Source organism: Misgurnus anguillicaudatus, chromosome 19 (assembly GCF_027580225.2).
Source record: "Misgurnus anguillicaudatus chromosome 19, ASM2758022v2, whole genome shotgun sequence".
In the NCBI taxonomy this organism is placed as follows: domain Eukaryota; kingdom Metazoa; phylum Chordata; class Actinopteri; order Cypriniformes; family Cobitidae; genus Misgurnus; species Misgurnus anguillicaudatus.
The window spans coordinates 2749945-2774051 of record NC_073355.2 but is presented as its reverse complement, the minus strand read 5'-3'; the positions used below and the strand labels follow the sequence as shown (position 1 = coordinate 2774051).

The following is a 24107-nucleotide window of genomic DNA, read 5'->3' as shown; positions in this document are numbered from 1 at the left end:
CAATCATCCGTTGCACGTCTTTATCACCTTGCTTTTTAAAATATTTTTTTACTCAGTAACGGATATGATTTAAAATGTAGCGAAGTACAATACTTTAAACAAAACATACTTAAGTAAAAGTAAAAGTACAGATTTTAAAAACTACTCAAAAAAGTAAAAGTACACAACTACTCAATTACAGTAACGTGAGTAAATGTAATTCGTTACTTTCCACCTCTGTCTCAGTGTTATCATAAGATGGTCAGAATAGTTAGTTTACACATTGTGCACACTCACTGGCTAAGACAAGTTGCAGATTTTTAAAACCTGCAAAGCCTTTTACAGTGCTTGTATTTATTGTAATGTCATGTGTCAACTCTTATACTTTTCTACTTAATCATTATATGGAGTTGGTAGTCAAGATTGCACAAAGATGGGTGGTATTTGTAGTGGGCCGGTCTGGGCCAAAATGCCAGGGCCAATTTTTTGGTCCAGCCCTGTTGATAAGCATAGACTTACGTGTAATACATCATTTGAAACTATGAAGGGTCTACTTTTATTTGTGTACATTAGTAATAACAACAAAACTTTTTTTAGAAGCATGTTGTAATTGGCAACTTTTATTTACATTGAAATGTTCGAACAGGTATTTAAACTGTATGCTGTAATGTGAATATGAGTATGTGAGTATGAAGTATGCAATTAAACAATATGAAGATTTAGATTATATTTTTATGCCAAATGTTATGCTGGATCTCAACAAAGCTTGTTTACGCAAATATCTGCTCAGGTGAAAATGTATCAGTGTGTTGTACATAAATGTGCCTGGTCAATTTGGATGACAGGTGCAAAAGTGTTAATATTTAGCCATAAATACAGTGGGGAAAATAAGTATTTGACACATTAGCATTTTTATCAGTAAGGGGATTTCCACCAAATGTAGCCATCAAGCCAAATATTGAATTCATACAAAGAAATCTGAACATTTAAGTATACAAGTTGAGCCATAATAAATAAAGTGAAATGACACAGGGAATAAGTATTGAACACATAAAGAGAACAAGGTGCAAAATGACATAGAAAGCCAGGAGATCACCTGAAATCTGTCAGTATTGAGAGAGAAACCCTGCCCACTATCAGTACTAATTGATATCAGCTGCTTTAGTCCTAATTGATGGCCTATAAAGGCTTCTTATTACCCAGGAGGCACACAGGAAAGACTTCATGATGGGTAAAAGCAAAGAACTCTCTCAAGAACGTCTCGGTTACGTATGTAACCCTCGTTCCCTGAAGGAAGGGAACGGAGACGTCACGTCGTGACCGACGAATTGGGAACCGCTTCGCGGGTGACCTATCTACTTCGAGAACTATCAGAAACGCCAATGAACTTGGCATGCAGGTATTTGCATAATGCCGGCGCCGCCCCGCCAGGTGCATAATACCAAATCAGCTATATTATTGCTGAGAAGCCGAGCAACAGTGCCCGGCCTGAAACAGCAATGGAACAGCAAACTGTGGCGACGGGACGTCTCCGTTCCCTTCCTTCAGGGAACGAGGGTTACATATGTAACTGAGACGTTCCCCTTCAGTCGGTCACTACGACGTCACGTCGTGACCGACGAATTGGGAATCCCTACCAAAACGCCACTGCAGCTGAACCCTTCCAGTGCCTGCAAAAGCCCTCCGCCCTCCACATAAAGGGGCGGAACCTAAGGCGAAATGCAGAAGGCCGGTCACTACCTGTTCCTTAACCCACGATAGTGAAGCAGCGAACTGGGGAAGCGTCTAAACTGAGCGGAGCTAGAACACTGCGGAAGCCATCCCCTAAGAAGGTTAAATGGATGACATATAAATATATGAAACAACCGACAGGTTGCTCAAAAAAGTCTCTGAACAATGCATGGTATGCCGAGAGATGCAGAGCAGGCTCTGCTAAGGAAAAACGTGGAGGATTAGAACCCCATGGACTATACACACAAATGAACCCCACGTAGGGGACAAATGTGGACGCCTAGCCTACACAAGTTTACAGAGAATACAACAGTGATAGGTTGACAGCGGATGGTCCGCAACATCAGCTATCAGGGCGGTGGAGGAGAGGCAAAAACATTTTTTGTGACGATTTTGCCCCGATGGCATTCCATAGTGGTGCAAATCAACAGCACCAAAATAGAGGCTCCAACCCGACACACGAGCCGACCCTCTGCATTCTTAACTAGTTAGTAGAAAGAACCCGAGTGGAAACCGGCTCGACACGAACACTATAGAATTTTGTGAACGTATTAGGTGTCGCCCAGCCTGCAGCTCTACAAATATCTGTTAGCGAGGAACCGCGAGCCAGTGCCCAAGATGATGCCACACTGCGTGTAGAGTGAGCACGTAAGTTAAATGGACAAGGCACATTCTGCTTTTGATATGCAAGGGCTATAGTATCCACAATCCAATGGGACATCCTCTGCTTGGTGACAGCTTTTCCTTTCTGCTGACCACCGTAACAAACAAAGAGCTGATCTGAGGTCCTAAAACTTTGCGTCCTGTCTATATACACATGTAGTGCACGAACAGGGCATAACAAAGCCATGGCTGGGTCTGCCTCCTCCAAAGGCAGCGCTTGCAGGTTTACCACCTGATCTCTGAAAGGAGTGGCAGGAACTTTGGGCACAAAGCCGGGCCTGGGTTTCAGTGTTACGCTGGATGCAGCTGGCCCGAACTGAAGGCACGAATCATCGACCGAAAATGCATGAATATCCCCTATCCTCTTAACAGAAGCCAAAGCAAGGAGAGTTAATGTTTTCATAGTAAGAAATTTAACACTCACACTATGCAGAGGCTCAAATGGGGCTTCCTGGAGTGATTTCAGCACCAAGGACAGGTCCCAAGGAGGAATAGAGGGAGGACGCGAAGGATTCAGTCTTCGAGCGCCTCTGAGAAATCTAATGACCAGGTCGTGCTGACCCACTGTCCTACCGTTTACGGGTGAATGATGAGCTGATATCGCAGTGATATCGACCTTAATAGTGGATGGTGACAGCCTATTCTCCAAACGACGCTGGAGATACAAAAGCACAACACTAATCAGGCATTCTCGGGGGTTTTCACTTTGGGAAGAACACCAGTCGACAAACAGGTTCCATTTAAGCGCGTAAGCCTGTCTCGTAGAGCAGCAATAGTGTTAGATACCTCTTGTGGTAAATCACTCACATCCTCCGTGCCCCGTCCAGAGACCACACATGGAGGTTCCACAGGTTGGGGCGCGGGTGCCATAATGTGCCCTCTTGTTGAGAAAGAAGGTCCTTCCTCAGGGGAATCTTCCAAGAAGGGGGTGTTGCGAGGAGAGAAAGTTCTGGAAACCAACTCCTGGTTGTCCAATACGCTGCCACCAACAGCACACTCTCCTCGTTCTCCCGGATTTTGCATAGGGTTTGCGCAATGAGGCTCACCGGAGGTATTTGCGCATGTTTCGCGGCCAGCTGTGTGCCAATGCATCCACGCCGAGCGAGTCGTCGGCTAGTAAATAGAACAGGCGACATTGGGTCGTCTCTGGGGAAGCAAACAGATCTATCTGCGCTTTGCCGAAACGTCTCCAAAGCTGCTGAACCGCTAAGGGCTGGAGCTGCCATTCGCCGGGACGCGCAGCCCGAGAGAGCGCATCCGCCTCTACATTGAGCGTGCCCGGAATGTAAATGGCACGAAGAGACCTCAAATTCTTCTGACTCCAAGTGAGGAGGTGACGGGCGAGATGCGAAAGGTGACGCGAGCGTAAACCGCCTTGACGATTGATGTACGCCACGGTCGCAGTGTTGTCTGTGCGATCTAATACATCTTTGCCCCGTAACTCGTTGCTGAAACAGATGAGCGCAAGATATACAGCTCACATTTCCTGGCAGTTTATGTGCCAATGCAGCTGGGGTGTCGTCCAGACCCCAGAAGCCGCAAGCCCATCGTACGTGGCCCCCCACCCCGTGTCTGAAGCATCTGTGCATACTATTGCATGCCTGGAGACCTGTCTCAGAGGCACACCGGCTTGGAGAAACGCACGGTCTAACCACGGAGTGAAAGTGCGACGACACGCAGGTGTAATGATAACACGGTGAATGCCGCGCAACCACGCTCTCCTCGGGACTCGATCGTGAAGCCAATGCTGAAGCGGTCGCATATGAAGCAGTCCGAGTGGAGTTACAGCTGCGGCTGCTGCCATATGCCCCAGGAGCTTCTGAAATTGTTTCAGCGGGACCGCGTCTTGCTCTTGAATGTATTCAGGCAAGTCAGAATCGACTGTACACGCCCTTCTGTTAGACGAGCTGTCAAATCGATCGAGTCCAGTTCCATCCCGAGAAAAGAGATTCTCTGCACGGGGCAAAGCTTGCTCTTTTCCCAGTTGACCCGAAGACCCAAACGAGCGAGGTGTTTTAAAGTTAAATCTCTGTGATCGCACAGCGTCTGACGTGTTTGAGCTTTTATTAGCCAATCGTCCAGATACGCGAGAATGCGCACACCTTTCTCTCTCAGTGGTTTTAAAGCCCCCTCCACTACTTTGGTGAATACACGGGGCGACAGAGAGAGCCCGAATGGGAGGACTTTGTACTGGTATGCTCGCCCCTCGAACGCAAAGCGGAGAAATGGCCTGTGCCGGGGGAGAATCGATACGTGGAAGTACGCATCCTTCAGGTTGATAGATGCAAACCAATCGTTTGGACGAATGCATGGAAATATGCGTTTGGGCGTCAGCATCTTGAACGGCATTCTGTGAAGTGCGTGGTTCAGCGAACGCAGGTCCAGGATCGGTCGCAAGCCGCCGCTTTTCTTGGGTATAATAAAGTAAGGGCTGTAAAACCCCGACCTCATCTCAGCTAGAGGGACCGGCTCGATCGCGTCCTTTTCCAATAAGACAGTGATCTCCGCACGGAGGACGTGCGCATCGGCAGCTCTCACCGCAGTGAACCGAACGCCGGAGAATTTGGGGGGACGCCGGGCAAATTGAATCGCATAGCCGAGGCGAATCGTGCGTAAAAGCCAACACGACGGGCTGGGAAGCTGTTCCCACGCCCCCAGATACCGTGCGAGGGGGGCTAAAGGCACGATCGGTGTACCCGCGGCGGGCGCAACGGAGGTGATCGCCGGTGTGTGCGTATTGGCTGCACCGACAGCAGTGTTGTGTGTGATAACACTCACCTGAGTCCGTTGCTGGGTGGGTGAGTAAGGGAGGCTCTGCTGAAGACACCTCACACCACTCGATGCACCGTCTGGCGAAGGAGGAGGAAGACGATGGGTTATGAGCCCGAAACTGTCTCCTACCGCCTGAGAAGTTGGAGAGCGCGGTGGGGTTATGAGCCCGAGCGTCGCTCTCGTACTCCTCTGATGAATCGGAGAACGAGGGGGGGTTATGAGCCCGCTCATGTCTCCGGTGCTCATCTGTAGACCTAGAGATGGAAGTGGAATTCGCTCTTTCTGTGAATTTGTGGGTGCCGACTGAAAAGTCGGCGGAACAGAAAAATGAAACAAAAGATTCCCCAACCGGCCCTCCTCCGGTGGGGGAAGTGGTGCCTTCACCATCTCCCGAAGAGCGATCCCCTCCATCTCTAGGTCGCCCGTCTCAGGGCCGCTTCAGCCCTTTGAAGCGGGCTGAGCGGGCGGGGCGGGCTGCTGACGACCGGTTCCTCGCTTCTTAGAAGAGCCCCGGGGAGGAACGGAGGCGGCCGCCGCAGGACGCCCTGGGCGAGGAGCAGGCTGAGGCGCCGACGTGGACAGGGCAGGCGCAGGATGCTTCCGACGTGGCATGATCTGAGCGATGGCCTCAGTCTGCTTCTTGGCCCCGGAGAATTGCTGGGCAAACTCCTCGACCGTCTCGCCGAACAGGCCGGTCTGGGAAACCGGAGCATTCAGGAGCCGGGTCTTATCAGCATCCTTCATGTCCGCCAGACACAACCAGAGATGGCGTTCCTGGACTACCAGGGTAGACATTGCACGCCCGACGGTTCAGAGAACTCCGCCGAGTCGTGACCTCCCACGTGCAGGTCCCTCAGAGCCTTAGCCTGGTGAACCTGCAGCAATGCCATGGCATGCAGGGCAGAGGCTGCCTCCCCACAAGCCTTGTAAGCAGCACCGGTCAGCGCCAAAGACTGCTTACAGGCCCGTGAGGGGAGAGTAGGCTGGTCCCGCCAGGAGGAAGCGACACCGGCCGGACACAACTGCATCGCGACCGGCCGCTCCACTGACGGGATACCAGTGTACCCCTTGGCATCTCCATCCTCGAGAAAGGTGGGGGTGAAGGCTGAAACGGCCAGTTCCGGGTGGAAAACGGGGTTTTCCACGACCGCGTCAGCTCTTCATGCACCTCGGAGAAGAAAAGGCACCGGGGGCGCGGACTGAGAAGCCCTGGCACCCCCGAAGAACCAATCATCGAGGCGGGACGGTTCGGGTGGGGGAGGTTTAGTCCACTCCAAGCCGACCGCCTCCGCCGCCCAAGCGAGCATTGCTGCCATCTCGGGGTCGAACGCAGAAGCCGCAACCTGGGCCAAAGGCGAGAGTGGATCCGGATCGACGTCAGAGGCTGACAACACCCCCTCCGACGTTACCTTGGACATCGTGTCGGGTGGAGGCATGACAGAGCGCGAGGACACCGTAGAACATGGGCCGCTCGTCTCCATCGGGACCTCCACTGGCAACGAATCAGGGCGCTGGGAGCTACTGGACGAACCAGCAGACCGACCCAGCACCGTTATATGGAGGTCATCCTTTCGCGAGTCTGGTAACTGCGCCCTTAGCAGCACCAGACTTGGAAGGCGGGTGCCGTTGCCGGAGGAACGACACCCGTGTCCGCAAATCCGCCATAGTCATGCCCTCGCAGATGGGGCATGAACTATCACGCAACGCTGCCTCTGCGTGCTGGGGCCCCAGACACGAAAGACAACGCTCGTGGCCATCCAGGGGGGCGATGAACACACCGCATCCAGAAACAGAGCACGGACGGAAATCCATCTTTAAAAAGACGACCAAGACCGTGACACGAATGAGTGGCTGTCTTTAAAAAGACACAAAGCTCAAACGTGCCGCTCTTTTAGGGAAATCACTCTTTGTGCAAGCTGGTGAAACACACAGGGAGAGGCAACGCACTCACTCGAACTCAAGTCCTAAATTAAAGAGACAGAGAGAGAGAGAGAAAGGGTGGAGAAAAACACTGCGAGCCTCCGCTGAGGTGTCTTCGCCCAACCAACTTTGGCAAGCTGAGATCTTTTTCTTCCCCAAAGACAGAATCTACGAAGATCAGTTCAAAATAGCTTCTCGTGAGCAGATGTCTGCCGGCTTCGAAGCAATAAAAGCTGATTTGGCATTATGCACCTGCGCCTTATATACGCACCTGGCCGGGTGGCGCCGGCATTATGCAAATACCTGCATGCCAAGTTCATTGGCGTTTCTGATAGTTCTCGAAGTAGATAGGTCACCCGCGAAGCGGTTCCTAATTCGTCGGTCACGACGTGACGTCGTAGTGACCGACTGAAGGGGAACTTCATAATCCTATCGTTGAAAAGCATTTTGAATTTTCGGAATTTCTGCCCTGAAACGGCTCGCAACTTAAGGAATACATATGCATACAAATCAAATGCTTTGGTAAAGTTACACAAATTAAACATTGAAGTTCATGTTGCAAAAAAAAAACACTTAAGTTTTTAAATACTGTTGTTGATTTTTTTACAGTGGGTCATAATATATCATATACTATTTTAGTTTGTCAGTGCGTTTTGTTGTGTTAGGAATTTTTTTCTGTGCATTTCCTAACTCAAAACGTGCGTACACCACCTCCTGAGCAGGCGTAGGATTTGAGCGTGTCGTACGCCAACGTCCATATTGATAAATCTCAAAGTCACCGTGGTTTTGGGTGTACGCTGGAAATTTGGTATAAAGTCTGTTTATTCGCGGTTGTCATGACAAGATTGGTGAAGGGATGACACAGTATACATTTTTTGTTTTGATATTATTTTGTTTAAGTTTATCTGTTGCTGGAGTTGCACTTAGTTAAAAATTACAAATTACAACCATGATTTTCAGTTTATTATTTAATCTATTTTTGTTTGTATTGCTTTCGTATTGTACTTGCTAGAGTGTGGAACTGAAAAAAAATGGCTTTTTAGTTTTTCCCTTTAGTGAATTTTAGTTGCAAGTTATTCTTCTTGATAGTTGTGAAAAAACAACAAAATTGACTGAGGATACTTGTCCACATGATAAAGGAGGTCTTGAATGTCCCAAAAATATAAATAACTAATTTTGGACAAAAAACAAAAGCCCTTTTCACACAGACATTCCGGAAAATACAGAGAAAATGCATCCTGGATTTTTCCGAGATCGTTCGATTTTTTTGTTCATTCACACTGCCAACAGGGGTCCAGACTGCCACCAAAATTTGAGAGTGTGCCACTGAATTTTAGATCCAGTCGCACATCTGCGACCAATAATGTTTATGTGTCTCATTTCCTTATAACTGCAACCCGCCATGAACCTTGAACCGGCAACTCTTGGGTTATAAGGCCATCGCTTTAACCACTAGGCTACCACTGTTGTAAACAATTGTTTATGTATGTTTTCATTTAATAAAAAATACAAACATGTGCATACATACACATTGCTCACATTTTTCTCCAGGGCTCCAAAACACCCTCAAACCCCAGAGGGTTAATAAGTGTGAAGTTGCGTATGTGGTGTGAAGAAAGCTTTTGGAGGATGTGCAGATGTGGTATGTGGGTCCTGAGAGGCCAAGCTCAGAGCGTAGGCAGATTTGTTTGCTGTGAGTGGGAAACTTACGGCTTCCTGAAGGAGCTGCTTGAGGGAGTAAACTCTGGATCGGTTTCCTCTCTCCCCATCAATAACAATACTGTAGCTGGAGAGAGAGAGAGAGAGAGAGAGAGAGAGAGAGAGAGAGAGAGAGAGAGAGAGAGAGAGAACAAAGCACAGAGTTATTTTCAGTGGTGTGTAATGTCCGGATGCCCTTGTCAACCATATAGATGGCTCACGTTCATTGGCTGCTACTGATTCTCTTCAGAGGAAGTGATGTCACAGGTTGACTTGTGTAATTGTGGGAAACTAGTGGATGAAGTCAGCTGCTCATTTATCTAGTCTAGTCAATATAATTCTCTCTGAATATAATCAAACGGTTTAAGGAAATCCATATGAGCTCCTAACATCATGACCAGACTCCCATTTAATATAATCTTTATCTGTTATGGATAAGACATTGACAGAATCTACTGTGACACATTCAGTAAAAATTATCCTCCAAGAGAGGACAGACAGAGATGGTAAATTCCAATGAATATTTTATTCTGTAAAGGTGCCAAAGAATGCATTGTAAATAATCTTTTAAATTGTTCTCTGATATCTACATAGAAGGTTTGCAGACATGGGGACTTGGTGACTTGGACTCGAGTCGACTTGAGTCGCTATTTTTGTGACTTGTGACTTGACTTGACAAAAAATAAAATACTTGAGACTTGACTCGGACTTGGAAGTTAAAGACTCGGGACTTGACTTGAGACACAATGACTTGAATCACTTGAGTGTTAATCACATCATGTTTTCAGTTATAAAATAAAATAAACTATTTTAAAAAATAAAGTTGACCCAGCTGGAGCGCAGGCTGAGAATGACGTTGTCATGACTGAATCACGATACTATCATCAGTCATGCCCTATCGTACCATACGCACACCACGTCCACTTAGAACAGATATCAACATGTCAGCCGGAGGGGTTGCGGGGGTCATCGCTTTCGGCTTCAACAAGATGGCAAAAGATGCGTTGCAAGTGTGTTGCAAGACATGCAACATTAAAATCACAAGCAGCCAGACGACAACCTCCAATTTCTTCCGTCATTTGAAGAGCCATTCTCCCCAGTAAGTTGGTAGTTAGCTAATGTACTAATAGCTTAAGTAGCCATTAACCCTCATCATACCATTTTGGGGACAAATATGGGCAACATAATTTTGATTTATTTTTTAAAAATACTTCCCTTGAGCGGTACGAGACTTGGCTACTGTTTCTAAGTTTGCCACCTGAACACACACACAGACAAAAGGACTGGATTCTACAATGTTAGGGCCGGTTCACATATCGCATCTTTTGCACACTCAAGTTCGTTTTTTTTTTCAAATGTAGGCGCGCGAACGGAAGAGATTACAATTTTGTTTGATTCCATGAGGTATTTTACTTAACATGAGTATTTCTTTATATATTTATATTCTATATATCTTTATTAAAGGATAATTCCGGTATTTATAATAATAATAATAATAATAATTCCTTACATTTATATAGAGCTTTTCTCAGTACTCAAAGCGCTTTACATATGAACGGGGAATCTCCTCAACCACCACCAATGTGCAGCATCCACCTGGATGATGCGACGGCAGCCATATTGCGCCAGAACGCCCACTACACACCAGCTTATTAGTGGAGAGGAGACAGAGTGATATAGCCAATTAGTATGAGTGTTAGTATTTAACTCTTTGAGTCTCATTTCTGGTTTGTTTTGGATGAACTACAGTGATGGACACTAACATTTTGACAATGGGAATGGAAGGCAAGGGCCATGCACAAACATGTCATTAAAACAACACTTAACATTCATTTTCAAAACTGTGCTACTCACCGAGTGGTTTGTGGTGTAATAGTGGGAATTACAGTTTCGGTCGTGTTTTATTTGGCATTTTGTTAAATTCCATTGACTTCTCTTGGAAGACTCATTGCTCACTGATATATCACTCCGCCGCCAGAAACGGAAAAGGGGTCTGTTTACATGTGGTTGTAGCTTTTTTGCTCGGTTTCTCTCAGAAGAAAATTCTAGCATATTTGATGGCTCAGTGACCAGCCTTAGGTTTGAAGTTGAGCTCGATTGTGACTGTCGCTAGGCACCGAGTTCCGTTCAGCGTCCTTGTACGGTAAAGTGGTTGTCGCCATCAAGTGGTCGGGAGTGTGCTAACAAATATAGAGCGGAAGTATATACGCGGTTGTGAGGTATCTGAAAAAATTGTTCCACTATAGCAAATAACACGGATTGAAATCATAAATTGTGCCGATATAATTGTTTTTAATCATCAACGAAAACCACTTGGTGAGTAGCACAGTTTTGAAAATTAATGTTAAGTGTTGTTTTAATGACATGTTTGTGCATGGCCCTTGCCTTCCGTTCTGAAGTAGTCAAGAGACCCTTCTAAACGAGTCAAAAAGTCAAGACACGACCCATTGTCAAAATTTCAGTGTCCATCACTGTAGTTCATCCAAAACAAACCAGAAATGAGACTCAAAGTTTAAAATACCGGAATTATCCTTTAAGATCAGATTCTGGAGGTAAAATTACAATAATAAGGTGACTTGACTTGGACTTGACTTGACCTACTACAGGACTTGACTTGACACAGCCTGTGACTCGACTTGACTTGCCCAAGAAAAAAAATACTTGGGACTTACTTGAGACTTGAAGGTTCAGACTTGCACATGTGTGACTTGGTCCCATCTCTGAAGGTTTGTGGCTTTTTTTAAGAGCACAAATGATCCAGAGTCAGTTTTACATGTCCATTTACAACCCTAGGATTTGCCTTTATAATGAAATGTTCTATTATTACTAGGGATGCACCGAATCCAGATTTTTTAGGTTCGGCCGAATCCCGAATCCACCGTTTAAGATTCGGCCGAATCCGAAACCGAATACCGAATCCTACTCGCATCCTTATTCCATTAACACAGTAAAGCACATTAATAAAGTAAACAACGTCCACAGCAGTGTATTTTTCATTTTATTTAATTTGAACTGTCCATTATGCCAGGATGACAAGTTGGAAAACTATTTTGACAATTACCATAAGCCTATGCATAATAAAAGCGATGCGTTGCGACACGCTCGTTTTTCCAATAAAGCAAGCAGCTCCGCGCTGAAAACTATATACTTTGAGTTAGAAGCTCCGCTCGTCAATGTCACAGTCTTCACACGGCCGTCCAATTACAGTGGAGGAGGGGCGGGACATTACCACAGCAACCAACCGGCTCACAGCTGAAGCATCACTGCGACCAAGCGCTCGGCTGAAAAACAGCTGGCAGTTGGGGTCCTCAAGGCGTTTTCAGCCGTGTTTAAAAGTTTTGGTGTGTCCAGCCCCTAAGGCTCACCGAAAGAAAAAGCTCATCTCCACGTCAGCACCCGATGTGTGTAATCAACGGCCGCGTGACGTCGACCAGCGTAGCGCAAGCCGGGTTCGGTTCGGTGGAAAAAAATCTAGGATTCGGCCGAACCCGAACCCCATCAAAAAGCCCAGTATTCGGCCGAATCCGAATCCGAATCCTGGATTCGGTGCATCCCTAATTATAACCTTATTTGAAAGGGTCATGAATAATAATGTTGAGCTCTGCTCTGATTGGCTGTTTCTCCTTCAGTAGGTGTGTGTGTGTGTGTGTGTGTGTGTGTGTGTGTGTGTGTGTGTGTGTGTGTGTGTGTGTGTGTGTGTGATGTTCGACAGCAACTTATCCTTCGATAGTCATATCGCCAACGTTTGCCGCACAGCATTCTTCCATCTTAGAAATATCTCGAAAATACGCCATATACTGTCTACATCTGACGCAGAGAAGCTTATCCATGCTTTTATGACCTCTAGAATAGACTATTGTAACTCGCTACTCGGGGGATGCCATGCAAATCAAGTAAACAAGCTTCAGCTAGTTCAAAACGCTTCCGCAAGGGTACTTACTCAATCTAAAAAATATGACCACATAAGCCCAATTCTGGCATCTTTACACTGGCTACCAGTTAAATATCGCATACAATTTAAAATATCACTAATCACCTACAAAGCTTTAAATGGCCTAGCACCCTCATCTCTTAGAGAATTACTATCAGAATACAATCCATCACGCACACTACGGTCGCAAAATTCTGGTCTCTTGATTATCCCTAGACTATCAAAAGTGTCTAAAAGTGGAAGGTCATTTTCCTACTTAGCCCCTAAGCTCTGGAATGATTTACCAACCGATGTCCGAGAATCAGACACAGTCGATAATTTTAAATCTAGACTTAAAACTTTTCTCTTCAACAAAGCATTCGCATAATTTGTCTAGTAAAAGTACTTAACTCGAAATAGTTATCTGTACGGAACAAAGCACTCGCGGTCATAACACAGATCAACCAAATAAATAAATAAAAATCTTATCTTAACCTATAGTCGGATTGCGATTTTGGAACTTTCGTGTTCTTGTGAATAGTATGCCATACAAACCCGTTTGCCACTGAACCTGCATTAACGACGACAGTGGGGCATCCAGCCTTAGTCAAACGGGTTGGCACGTATGGTTGGGTTGTGATTTTGGCGCTTTCTTTGTATTGCAAATAGTATGCCATACAGACCCGTTTGCCACTGAACCTGCATTAACGACGACAGTGGGGCTTTTGGCCTTAGTCAAACGGGTTGGCACGTATGGTTGGGTTGTGATTTTGGCGCTTTCTTTCTATTGCGAATAGTATGCCATACAGACCCGTTTGCCACTGAACCTGCATTAACGACGACAGTGGGGCCTCCAGCCTTAGTCAAACGGGTTGACACGTATGGTCAGGTTGCGATGTTGGCGTTTTTTCGTGATCTTGTAAATAGTATGCAATATAGACCCGTTTGCCACTGAACCTGCATTAACGACGACAGTGGGGTTACAGGCCTTAGTCAAACGGGTCGACAGGTTTCATTTTCTCTTAAAAATCGGAAGGTGACCCTTAGTTACCATATATACCGTCGCAGTGGGCCCCCAATTTGCAAAATCCTCAACTGTGGATAATATAATTATGCTGCAATAGTTAGTCTGTCTGAAACTAAGCTGATTCAACCACATCACTGTGTGACACTTGCATTACATGTGAACGGCCCCTACGCTAATATGATTTTGTTTTTCTCTCCCTGTCTCGTCCCTGGGTCCCATTGACCCTGAGGACAATGGGACAAACAGACCCAGTTCCGGTAGATGTGAAAGTCGGCACACCTCTGATCTACTGGTCGTCCTTCAATGTGATGCCCAGCTGATGCCTGACCAACAACCACCGGCAGGACCCGCTTAATATCCGCTTAATCTCTGCTTAATCTCTGCTTAAGCTCCTTATCCGTTAATATGTGTGTATATACATGTATATCTCCCAAGGGTTTTTCCCTCCTAGGACTTTTATTTTTATTTCCTCGGCTAAACAACCCGGGGTTTTTGTTTTTTTCTCCTAGGGGGTTTTTTACCCCGGGGAGGTAGCCTGCTTGGGCTTAACTTAGCTTCTTCTTCTCGACGTAACATTAGTAATATGCTCGCTCATAATGTCGCATCATAGCCGCAGCAAATTTGACTGCTTATGCTATTGTGTATTATGTTATGCTATCTGTCGTTTTTCTGTGCTTTTACTGCTTTTATTAATGTAAAGCTGCTTTGAAACAATTGAGTATTGTGAAAAGCGCTATATAAATAAAATTGAATTGAATTGAATTGTGTGTGTGTAAAAAGATCTTATGTTTGAGTCTGTATCAGATGAAGATACAGGTTTTGAGGAATAATTAATTGTTTGGAGATTGTAAATGGACGTTTCTGAGTGGTAATATCAATAGTAGAACTTCAGGCTAAATGTTAGTATATAGCATTAACTAGCATATAGCGCTAACTCAGCAGTCACAACTTTGTTTTTAGCATTGTAACAACATTGTAAATAATTTAATGTGTAATTTAATGTTGGGGTGTACATCTGTACTGGAACGTCACAGCTGGTGTTATATTGAGATTGGTCTGTTTGGTCTTTTGCATGCATGAGGTTTACAAAAGAAGGAGAAAACAATCCTGTTTGGGGTTTATGATATGTCATTACCATCTACACAACTCTTATCCCTTACAAAAATTAACCATGGTTAACCATTTTCAAAAACCATAGTTAAACCATGGTTAGTGTAGTAAAACCATGGTTTTACGGATAGTAATCAATACACCAAAAAACATGGTAACCACACTTTTACCACAATAAAACCATGGTTCCCTTTCAGTCGGTCACTACGACGTCACGTCGTGACCGACGAATTGGGAACCGCTTCGCGGGTGACCTATCTGCTTCGAGAAACCTTTAAAATGCCAATGAACTTGGCATGCAGATAATTGCATCTGCCGGCGCCGCCCCGCCGCACAGGTATTTAATGAGCGGCAGGTGCAGTTATCAAATCAGCTTTTTAGCTTCGAAAGCTGGCAGACTGACTGCTCACGAGAAGCTACTCTCTGCTCTTTGGAGAACTCTGAGTGTTCGATTTGGTTGGGCAAAGGCATTTCAGCGGAGGCTCGCGGGTGTTCCACCTCTATTTTTAATTTTTTGACTTTTTCTCACTCTTAGTTGAGTGTGTGCGTAGCCGTTCCCCTGTGTGCTTCATCAACATCAGCACATTAAAAGAGTGTTTCCTCTAAAAGAGTATTGCGGTGTTCTCCGTCTTTTTAAAGACAGCATTTCACTTGCACTGAGGCGGGAGCGTCTTTTTAAAGATGTCTTTCCGTCCGTGTTTCTGGATGCGGCAAATATATGGGTCCCCGGGTGGCCACGATCGTTCTCTCTCGTGCGCAAGAGTGCATGCTGAGGCTGCATTCGTGGAGGGTTCATACTCCTAAGAGAGCATGAACCTCTTGGATGGCGGAGACGGGTTTCGTACCTCCGGGAACATCACCCCATTTTTTCCGTTGCGGAGCCCCGTTAAAGGTGCGGTGGCAAAACTCCGGAAATCTTATCTCCGTATAAACGGTGCTGATTCGGTTAGCTGGTTCGTCCAGTGACTCTCAGCACCCCCATCCACAGCCAGAGGTGCCGTGAGAGACGGGTGGCGGCCATGTACGCTCGGGAGCGCGGAGACGGTCTGTGTGGAGCGGAGAGCTCCTCCCCCACCCGCACTGTCCCGCCTAGATGATTGGCACTTCAGGACTGCAAGAACAGCCCCAACCTTCTGTGCCTTTCTTCCCGGGGTGCATGTTGGTTGACACTGTCATGGAAAACTCGTTTTCCTCCCGGAACCGACTGTTCAGCCATCACCTCTCACCTCTCCTGACGGCGGGGCCGCTAAGGGTTATTCTGCTACAAGAGACCAGCCTCCCACCCCTCCCAGACCCACGGGCTTGTGAGAGGCGGCCTCTGCCGTGCGCGCCATGGCGTGATGCAGGTCCGCCAGGCTAAGGCACTGAAGGATTTGCACAGGTGAGGTCACGGTCCGGCAACTAAAGCATCCTGTGTGGCTCTGACCTGGCGCTACGAGCGACTGGGTTCACCCCACAGGCCGCCGGACGTGCTATGCCCACCCCCGGTGGTCCAGGAACGCCATCTCTGGTTGTGTCTTGCGGGCATTAAGTAGGTCGTTAATAATCTCCTAATGTTCCATTTTAGACCAGCCATTTCTGCGACGTGGCTGAGAGTGTCCAACAATGATCGGCCGCTTTAGAGCAGACTGAGGCATCATGCCACGTCGGAGCTTAGCTGCCCCCTCCGTTACGTCAGTATATTGGTCTGCTTTTCGCCGAGGGCGTCCTGCTACGGCTTTTTTTGTTCCTTCATCCCGGCAGCTCTGAGGAACCTGTCGTAAGCAGTACACCCGCCCACTCAGCCCGCTACAGAGGTGGAAAATGAAACTTAGCGGCTCTGAGTCGGGCGATCTGAAGATGGAGAGGATCGCTCTTCTGGAGATGGTGAACGCATCATTCTCCCCCCCACCCCGGAGGAGGGCCAGTTGGGGAATCCTTGGTTTCGTTTTGTGTTCCGCCGACTTCAATCGGCACCCACTAACCTCAAAGAGCGAATTCCTCTTCTTTCTCCAGATCCCCGGAGGCATATAGGAGTTTCGGACGGGCTCAAAACCCTACGTTCTCCTCTTCCTCATTCGCCAGCAGATGTATCGAGCGGGACATCTACAAAGGAGCCTTTGCTCAGCATCCATCAGCGGTTTTGGGTGAGTGTTTCATTACACACAACATCTCACAATGCGGCCAAAGAGCATGCGTCGTTGAGTTCCCCGTCTCCGCTCGTCACGGGTACACATATCGTGCCGTTAATTTCCTCTCGCTCGGTATCTGGGGGCCTGGGAAGAGCTTCCCAGCCCGTCGCGTTGGCTTTTACGCACGATCCGTCTCGGTTATGCATTCAATTTGCCCGGCTACCTCCCAAATATTCAGGCATTCGGTTCACCACGGTGAAGGCTGCCAATGCGCACGTACTGCGTGCGGAAGATTGCTGTCCTATTGGCAAAGGACGCGATCGAGCCGGTCCCTCCAGCCAAGATAAAGTCGGGGCTTTACAGCCCTTACTTCATTGTACCCAAGAAGAGTGGCGGGTTGCGTCCGTTCCTAGATCTGCACGTACTGAATCGAGAATGCAGCCCCTGAGAGAGAGAGCGGTGTTTGCGTTTTGGCGTATTGGCTCATAATAGCTCAGTTTCGTCAGATGCTGTGCACACACATAGATCGTGTACTTAAACACCTCGCTCGTCTCGGTCTTCAGGTCAACTGGGGAAAGAGTAAACTTTGCACCGTGCAGAGGATCTCTTTTCTTGGAATGTAACGGGATTTGGTCGATTTAACAACACGTCTCATAGAAGCGCGTGTTCAGTCAATTCTGGCTTGCCTCAACATTTAAAGGCAGGGTTGCGGTTCCACTGAAATAACTTTAGAAACTTCTGGGGCATATGGTAGCAGCTGCGGCCGTGACACTGCTCGGGCTGCTCCATATGAGACCGCTTCAGTGTTGGCTTTATGACCGAGTCCCGAGGAGAGCGTGGCTCGCCGGCTTTCACAGTATTATAATTACATCGAGATGCCGTCACACTTTCACCCCGTTGTCAGACCCAGCGTTTCTCAGGGTGCGGATGCCACTGAGATAGGTATCCAGGCATGCTATTGTTCGCAAAGATGCCTCTACCACGGGGTGGGGAGCCACGTACGGCAGGCTCATCGCTTCTGGGGTCTGGTCGACATTCCAGCGACATTAGCATAAATTGCCTTGAGCTGTGCACTGTATATCTTGCGCTTGTCCGTTTCATCAACGTGATTCGATGCTTAAGATGTAGTGCGCACCGACAACACTGCGGCTGTAGCGTATATCTATCGCCAAGGCGGTCTGCGCTCTCGTCACCTGTCGCATCTCGCCCGTCTCTCCTCTTCTGGAGTCAGAAGTATCTGAGGTCTCTTCGTGCCATTCACATGTCGGGGTCGCTGAACACAGCGGCAGACGCGCTCTGACGAGCAGCGCGCCCTGGCGAGTGGCGACTCCCCCCCGATCGGTTCAGCTGATTTGGAAATGTTTCGACAGAGCGCAGTTAGATCTGTTTGCTGTTTCAGAGACAACCCATTGTCGCCTGTTTTATTCATTATCCGAGGGAACACTCGGCGTGAATGCACTGGCACACAGCTGGCCGCGGCGTTTTCCCCCCCAGTAAGCTTTATTGCGCAGACACTGTGCAAGTCAGGGAGGACGAGGAGCGCATTCTATTAGTTGCGCCGTATCGGACAACTAGGAATTGGTTTTACAGAGTTCACTCTCCTCGCGTCAGTCCTCCCTGGCTGATTCCCTGGCACATTATGGCACTCGCGCCACAATCTGTGGAACCCCCATGTGTGGTTTCTGGACGGGGCGCGGAGGTTTTAGGTGATTTACCACACTCGGTATCTAACACCATCTCTGCAGCGCGAGCGCCGTCTACGAGACAGGCGTACTCGCTAAAATGGAATCTGTTCGTTGCTTGGTGTGCTTCTCACGAGAAGACATCCGAGAATGCTTGATCAGACTCGTGCTTATTTATCTCCTTTGCTTGGACAGAAGGCTGTCTCCCTATATCATTAAAATATATATCATTGGGATATCCGCGCACCACGCTTCGATAAACAGTAGGACAGTGGGTCAGCACAACCTGGTTGTTAAGTTTTTGAGAGGCGCACGAAGGCGGCATCCTTCTCGTCCTCACTCTATTCCTCCTTGGGACCTGTGCATGGTGCTGCAAGCTTACAGGACATCCACTTTGAGCCTCTGCATTCTGTGAGTGTAAAGTTTCTAACTTTCAAAATTTTAACACTCCTTGCTTTGGCTTCGATAAAAAGGATAGGGGATCTTCATGCATTTTCGGTCAACGATTCGTGCCTACAGTTCGGGCCCGCTGAATCCATTTTAATACTGAGACCCCGGCCCGGCTACGTGCCCAAAATTCCCACTACTCCACTCAGAGACCAAGTGGTGAACTTGCAAGTGCTGCCCCGGAGGAGGCAGACCCAGCCGCGGCTTTATTATGTCCGGTGCGTGCGCTACGTGTGTATGTAACTCGGACGCAAAGCTTTAGAACCTCAGAACAGCTCTTTGTTTGTTACGGTTGTCAGCAGAAGGGGAATGCTGTCACCAAGCAGAGGATGTCCCATTGGATTGTGGACACTATTACCCTTGCATATGAAAAGTAGGGTATTTCTTGCCCGTTTTAATCTGCGTGCACATTCTACGAGAAGTGTAGCATCATCTTGGGCATTGGCTCGTGGTTCCTCTCTAACTGACATCTACAGAGCTGCTGGCTGGGCGACACCTAATACATTCACTAGATTCTACAGTGTTCGTGTTGAGCCGGTATTCTCTCGAGTTCTCTCGTCAGATCAGTGAGAACATCGAGGAGCGGCTCCTGTGTTGGCTTGGAGCCTTTCTTTTCGGTGCTGCACAACCGCACCAGTATGGAAGGCAGTTAAGGCAAAAACGTTACAAAAACTGTTTTTTGTCTCCTCCACCACTTGGTGGCTGATGTTGTGGAGCATCGGCTGCCAGCCTCTCACTAGATGTACCCTTGACAATCTGGGTGAGGCTAGTGCCCACATTGCGGCCCCTAGTGGTTTCTTTGTGAGTATTTCCGTGGAAAGTTTCTGATTTACCACGTTTCCCTTAGCGGAGTTCGTTCCGCGCCTCTCTAGTGTTGCTAAGAGAGTGTATTTTTTAGACCTCGTGTCTTTTTATCCATCACCTTAGTGGTAGACCTCTAGAGGGTTTTCTTTCTGCAGCGATCTTAGTCCCGCCTGACAAGTTCGCGTCCCAGTTCGCCTAGTCACTATCGTGGGTTAAGGAACAAGTAGTGATCGGCCTCTACTTCGACCCCTTTTCCGTTCCCTAAAAGAGGAGAGTCGGAGGGTTTATGCAGGCACTGGAAGGGTCAGCTTCAGTGGCGCTTTGGTAGGGATTCCCAATTCGTAGGTCATGTTCCCTGAAGGAAGGGAACGGAGACGTCACGTCCCGTCGCCACAGTTTGCTGTTTCACTGCTGATATCGGCCGGACACTTTTCTTTCTGTCCAGCTTTCTCAGCAAAAAATAGCTGATTTGATAACTGCACCTGTCGCTCATTAAATACCTGTGCGGCGGGGCGGCGCCAGCAGATGCAATTATCTGCATGCCAAGTTCATTGGCGTTTTAAAGGTTTCTCAAAGCAGATAGGTCACCCGCGAAGCGGTTCCCAATTCGTCGGTCACGACGTGACATCTCCGTTCCCTTCCTTCAGGGAACGAGGGTTACATATGTAACTGAGACGTTAATTTTTGTAAGGGATTATTCATCTATGCCGAGGAAAATACAGTTTTACATTCAGCGGCACCTTTAATAGTACTGATAAAATGTGCTTTATTAACCTAAAACTGCCAAATGTTTGTGTGTGCTATGTACTTCTGTGGTATGACAACAACCTAACATTAGACTACTGGTCAAATAAATATTTAATGCGTTTCAGGTGAGGAGTGCGATATTTGTCTTGATGTACAGCAAGTAACAGCAGACGGTTTAGTGTGACACATATCCCATATATCCTAAAGCAAAATGTTGATGTACCGCCTGTGTTTTTGGTGACACACTTACAGATCTGGTGACTCTGTAGATCTCACACGAGCAGCATACAGAAGTTCATCTTCTTTGGAGATGAGAACTTTCAATCCATCGGTCAGAAGCTCTTTGGTAAGCACACAGTTTGGAGGAGCTGCAAAGCAGCAAAAACAACACATCAAAATACACATTTGTGTCACGGTTTTAACAAGACACGAACCCAAGTGCAGACGTAGACGATAATAATGAAATGTATTAAACAAAAAACAGGAAAAACAAAACCCACGAGGGGGCAAAACAGGACAAGGTAAACACTACACTAAACTGACACTAAACTTAACATAAAACCAACAATAAACTTTTCAAAACATTAAATAGACTAGACTAAGATAACACTAAATACTCACAGGCAAGGACACAGAAAATTCGACAAGACGAACGTGCAAAGAACAGCAAAAACAAGCCGTGTGTCTCAATCAGCTCCCTTGTTCAGTAGTCAGGGCACTGATCAGGGAGTCGGCCATTTTAAGGGCTGTCTCCATGGGCGAGGCTAGCCCCTTTTTAGGGGTGCTTCAGCACCCCTAAAAAGGAGCTCAGCACCCCTAAAACTTGGAGCAAGAAATGTATTTATTCTTAAATGTTCGTTCGTCTTTGACAAGGTTAAATAATGTCCAAAACATACTCCGGAGTTTGTGGTTTAAAATGTATATGTTAAGGTAGAAAATGAAAACCTCCCCGCTTAGCAAATGGTGTCATCCTCTTCTTTTACTCTGTACCTGCATCACTTAGCCTGAGCGCGAAACACACGCAGAGTAAGAATCCGTTAAAAGTGTTGTGATGCAACTTTTTTGTTCAAATCTTACAAAATGTTTACGTTATGTTTATAATGAGCGAGTACATCATGAATCAATCTTTCAAGCCGTGTTTTTGTCTTATACTGAATCACCATGGTACACGTATAATAAGTGTTTATTTTCGGATTATTGTAGTCCGGCGGCCCCGCGGGCTGCGGAGTAGTACAGTACCTGGGTGACTCGTCCATAGACTTAAACGGAGAGAAGTAGCGCCGGTTACAATGTTCGTCCACAAGACACATGCTGTTTTGTGCGTCTCAGTGGGTAGTTTCATACGTGTGTCTCCGTTGTTAAAGTTTATTGCATGATTTATCGTTAATTCGAGACTTATTTTAACAATCGGGAGTCATGTAAACATGATGTCACGTGCGTCTTTTCTGGTCAGTCGTCATGAAAACATGGCGTTTGGAACTACAAATCACTGTATACCACCAGTTCCGGTAAGTTATGTGTGAAATCACTAACTGTCTGACTATCAAACTAGACAATAAATATTTTTTTAGTTTGTCACATTAATAGATTAATATGAAGGGGATAACGTTTTTAACCCTTAGTGCAGGAGTCACAAGTGTTTTGTTTTAGACATATAGTAATGGTAATGGTTCAATTAAAGGACTGTTAAAAGAAAAGCTGCAAATTAACAAACTATTAATAAACCTACCATATGTTGTAGGCATAAAAGTTATAAATTAGGAGATTTATTATTTTGACAAAGGCTTAAAACGACACACTGTATATCCACATAAAACCATACCCACACTGCTGCTGTAGCCCACCTTTTGTCCTGATCCTTTAATATGGCATTAATGGCAAAAAAGTGCTAGCTCGCCACTAATTAGAAATAAAAAGGTTGGCAAAAAAAATCCATCTCAAAACTCATCAGATTGATGCTTTAAAATATGTAATTTTAATTCTAAGGGGGAGCATGCTCCCAGACCCTAGAGGGGTTAATTTTCTTCTCCTCTCTTTCACCCCTGACCCGTTTTCATGCCTGAAAGGTCTCCAAAAAAATCTGGATTTTGGAGTTAGTTGAACCAATGTTAAAATGATAGTTATTTTACAATAGACATATTATTGGTTTCTGTAGGAAAAAAGAGTGGGTGGTGGCAGCGGAGCTCATTGGGTGCTCAGCACACCTAAAGCTCTAACCCTAGAATCGCCTCTGGCTGTCTCAATCGCAAAATCCGTCCAGTGCACTAGAACGTTCGTTCCCTAAAAATTCCCACAATGCAACGCAAAAACCAGTGAGCTTCGATGGTCCCTATGTTCCCTTGCCGGAAATCACGTGACCTTTTCTGAAGCTCGCCAATGGTACATCACGTGATCCAACTCAATAAACTTTATGAAATGTTTTAAACGTTTGTTTTAAATTTAAATATAAACACACATCACTACATAGTAAGGAACCACAATCTACTCAATATTTAAAATAATAGTATTTTTTTATTAAATATATATATATATATATATATATATATATATATATATATATATATATATATATATACATTTAAAATGTAATTATATTCCTCCAATTGTATGCACGGACATGTAAGAGAATAATGACAGCGTTTGCTCACAATGTACTGTTTAAAATTAATTCAGAGATATGTTGGTTTTGCCGGTTGTTGATGAGTAACAGCTGTGAATGATCACAATGCGCTTAAGCAGCCACGTGACAGAAAAATAAGTGAACATTGTCCCAATGTCAAGTCAGCTAGGGTCCTTACCAATGCCCGAACCGGTGTACACGATATACTGATTTACGACTTCGGGAGCTAGGGAACGAATTGAGACACAGGGAAGGACAAAAATAGGGAGAACTAATGAGGGGCACAGCTGAAATCAATGACGAGTAAGAGAGCAGGAAAAAGTGACAAGACAAGGGAAACACGTGGCTGGGTAAAAACATCTGATGCCACGTGTTCCCACACAAAACATGGTACTGTCAGAACCCTGCCACAAAGACTATAATACAAGACATGATTCTGACAGGATCCTGACACATTTGCAATGAAGCAATGAATGAATTGGATGCCATTGGTCTGCCAAACATTGTGCCAAACTCCAAATTCCCAAACTGAACCAATGTTGTTATATCTACAGTAGCCTATTTTTGTCACTCAAACAAATTAAACAAGTTTCCAACAGCCACTGTTCTGGATTTTAAAGGCAGACCCTCTCTCTTTTAAAAAATTCTTGTCCCAAGCTGAATATAATGAAACACTCAGCTGAAGTCCAAATACCGAACATGTTAAATAATTTCACATTATTTACCAAGGAACATTTGCCTTTTTACATAACATGGCCTTTTTACACCAGGTCACTCCTCTGATTATATAGTTATTTGATTTGTTCAAACTGTTCCAGATACATTTATAACAAACACATAAATGAGTGTTGTCTAAACCAGTGGTTCTCAAATGGGGGTACGCGTA

The 24107-nt window shown here is 46.2% G+C and overlaps 1 protein-coding gene across 5 annotated transcripts in view; it reads right to left on the bottom strand.

Moving 5' to 3' along the window:
- The window catches only part of bahcc1a (BAH domain and coiled-coil containing 1a), a 175966-nt gene that overhangs the window by 22979 nt on the left and 128880 nt on the right, over positions 1-24107 (bottom strand). For all 5 annotated transcript variants that reach the window (XM_055183741.2, XM_073856809.1, XM_073856808.1 and 2 more), the window contains 2 exons: positions 20852-20969; positions 8776-8851 (listed from right to left, as the gene is read on the bottom strand). In XM_055183741.2, coding sequence (XP_055039716.2) covers positions 8776-8851; positions 20852-20969 — 194 coding nt within the window. The remainder of the gene's footprint in view (positions 1-8775; positions 8852-20851; positions 20970-24107) is intronic.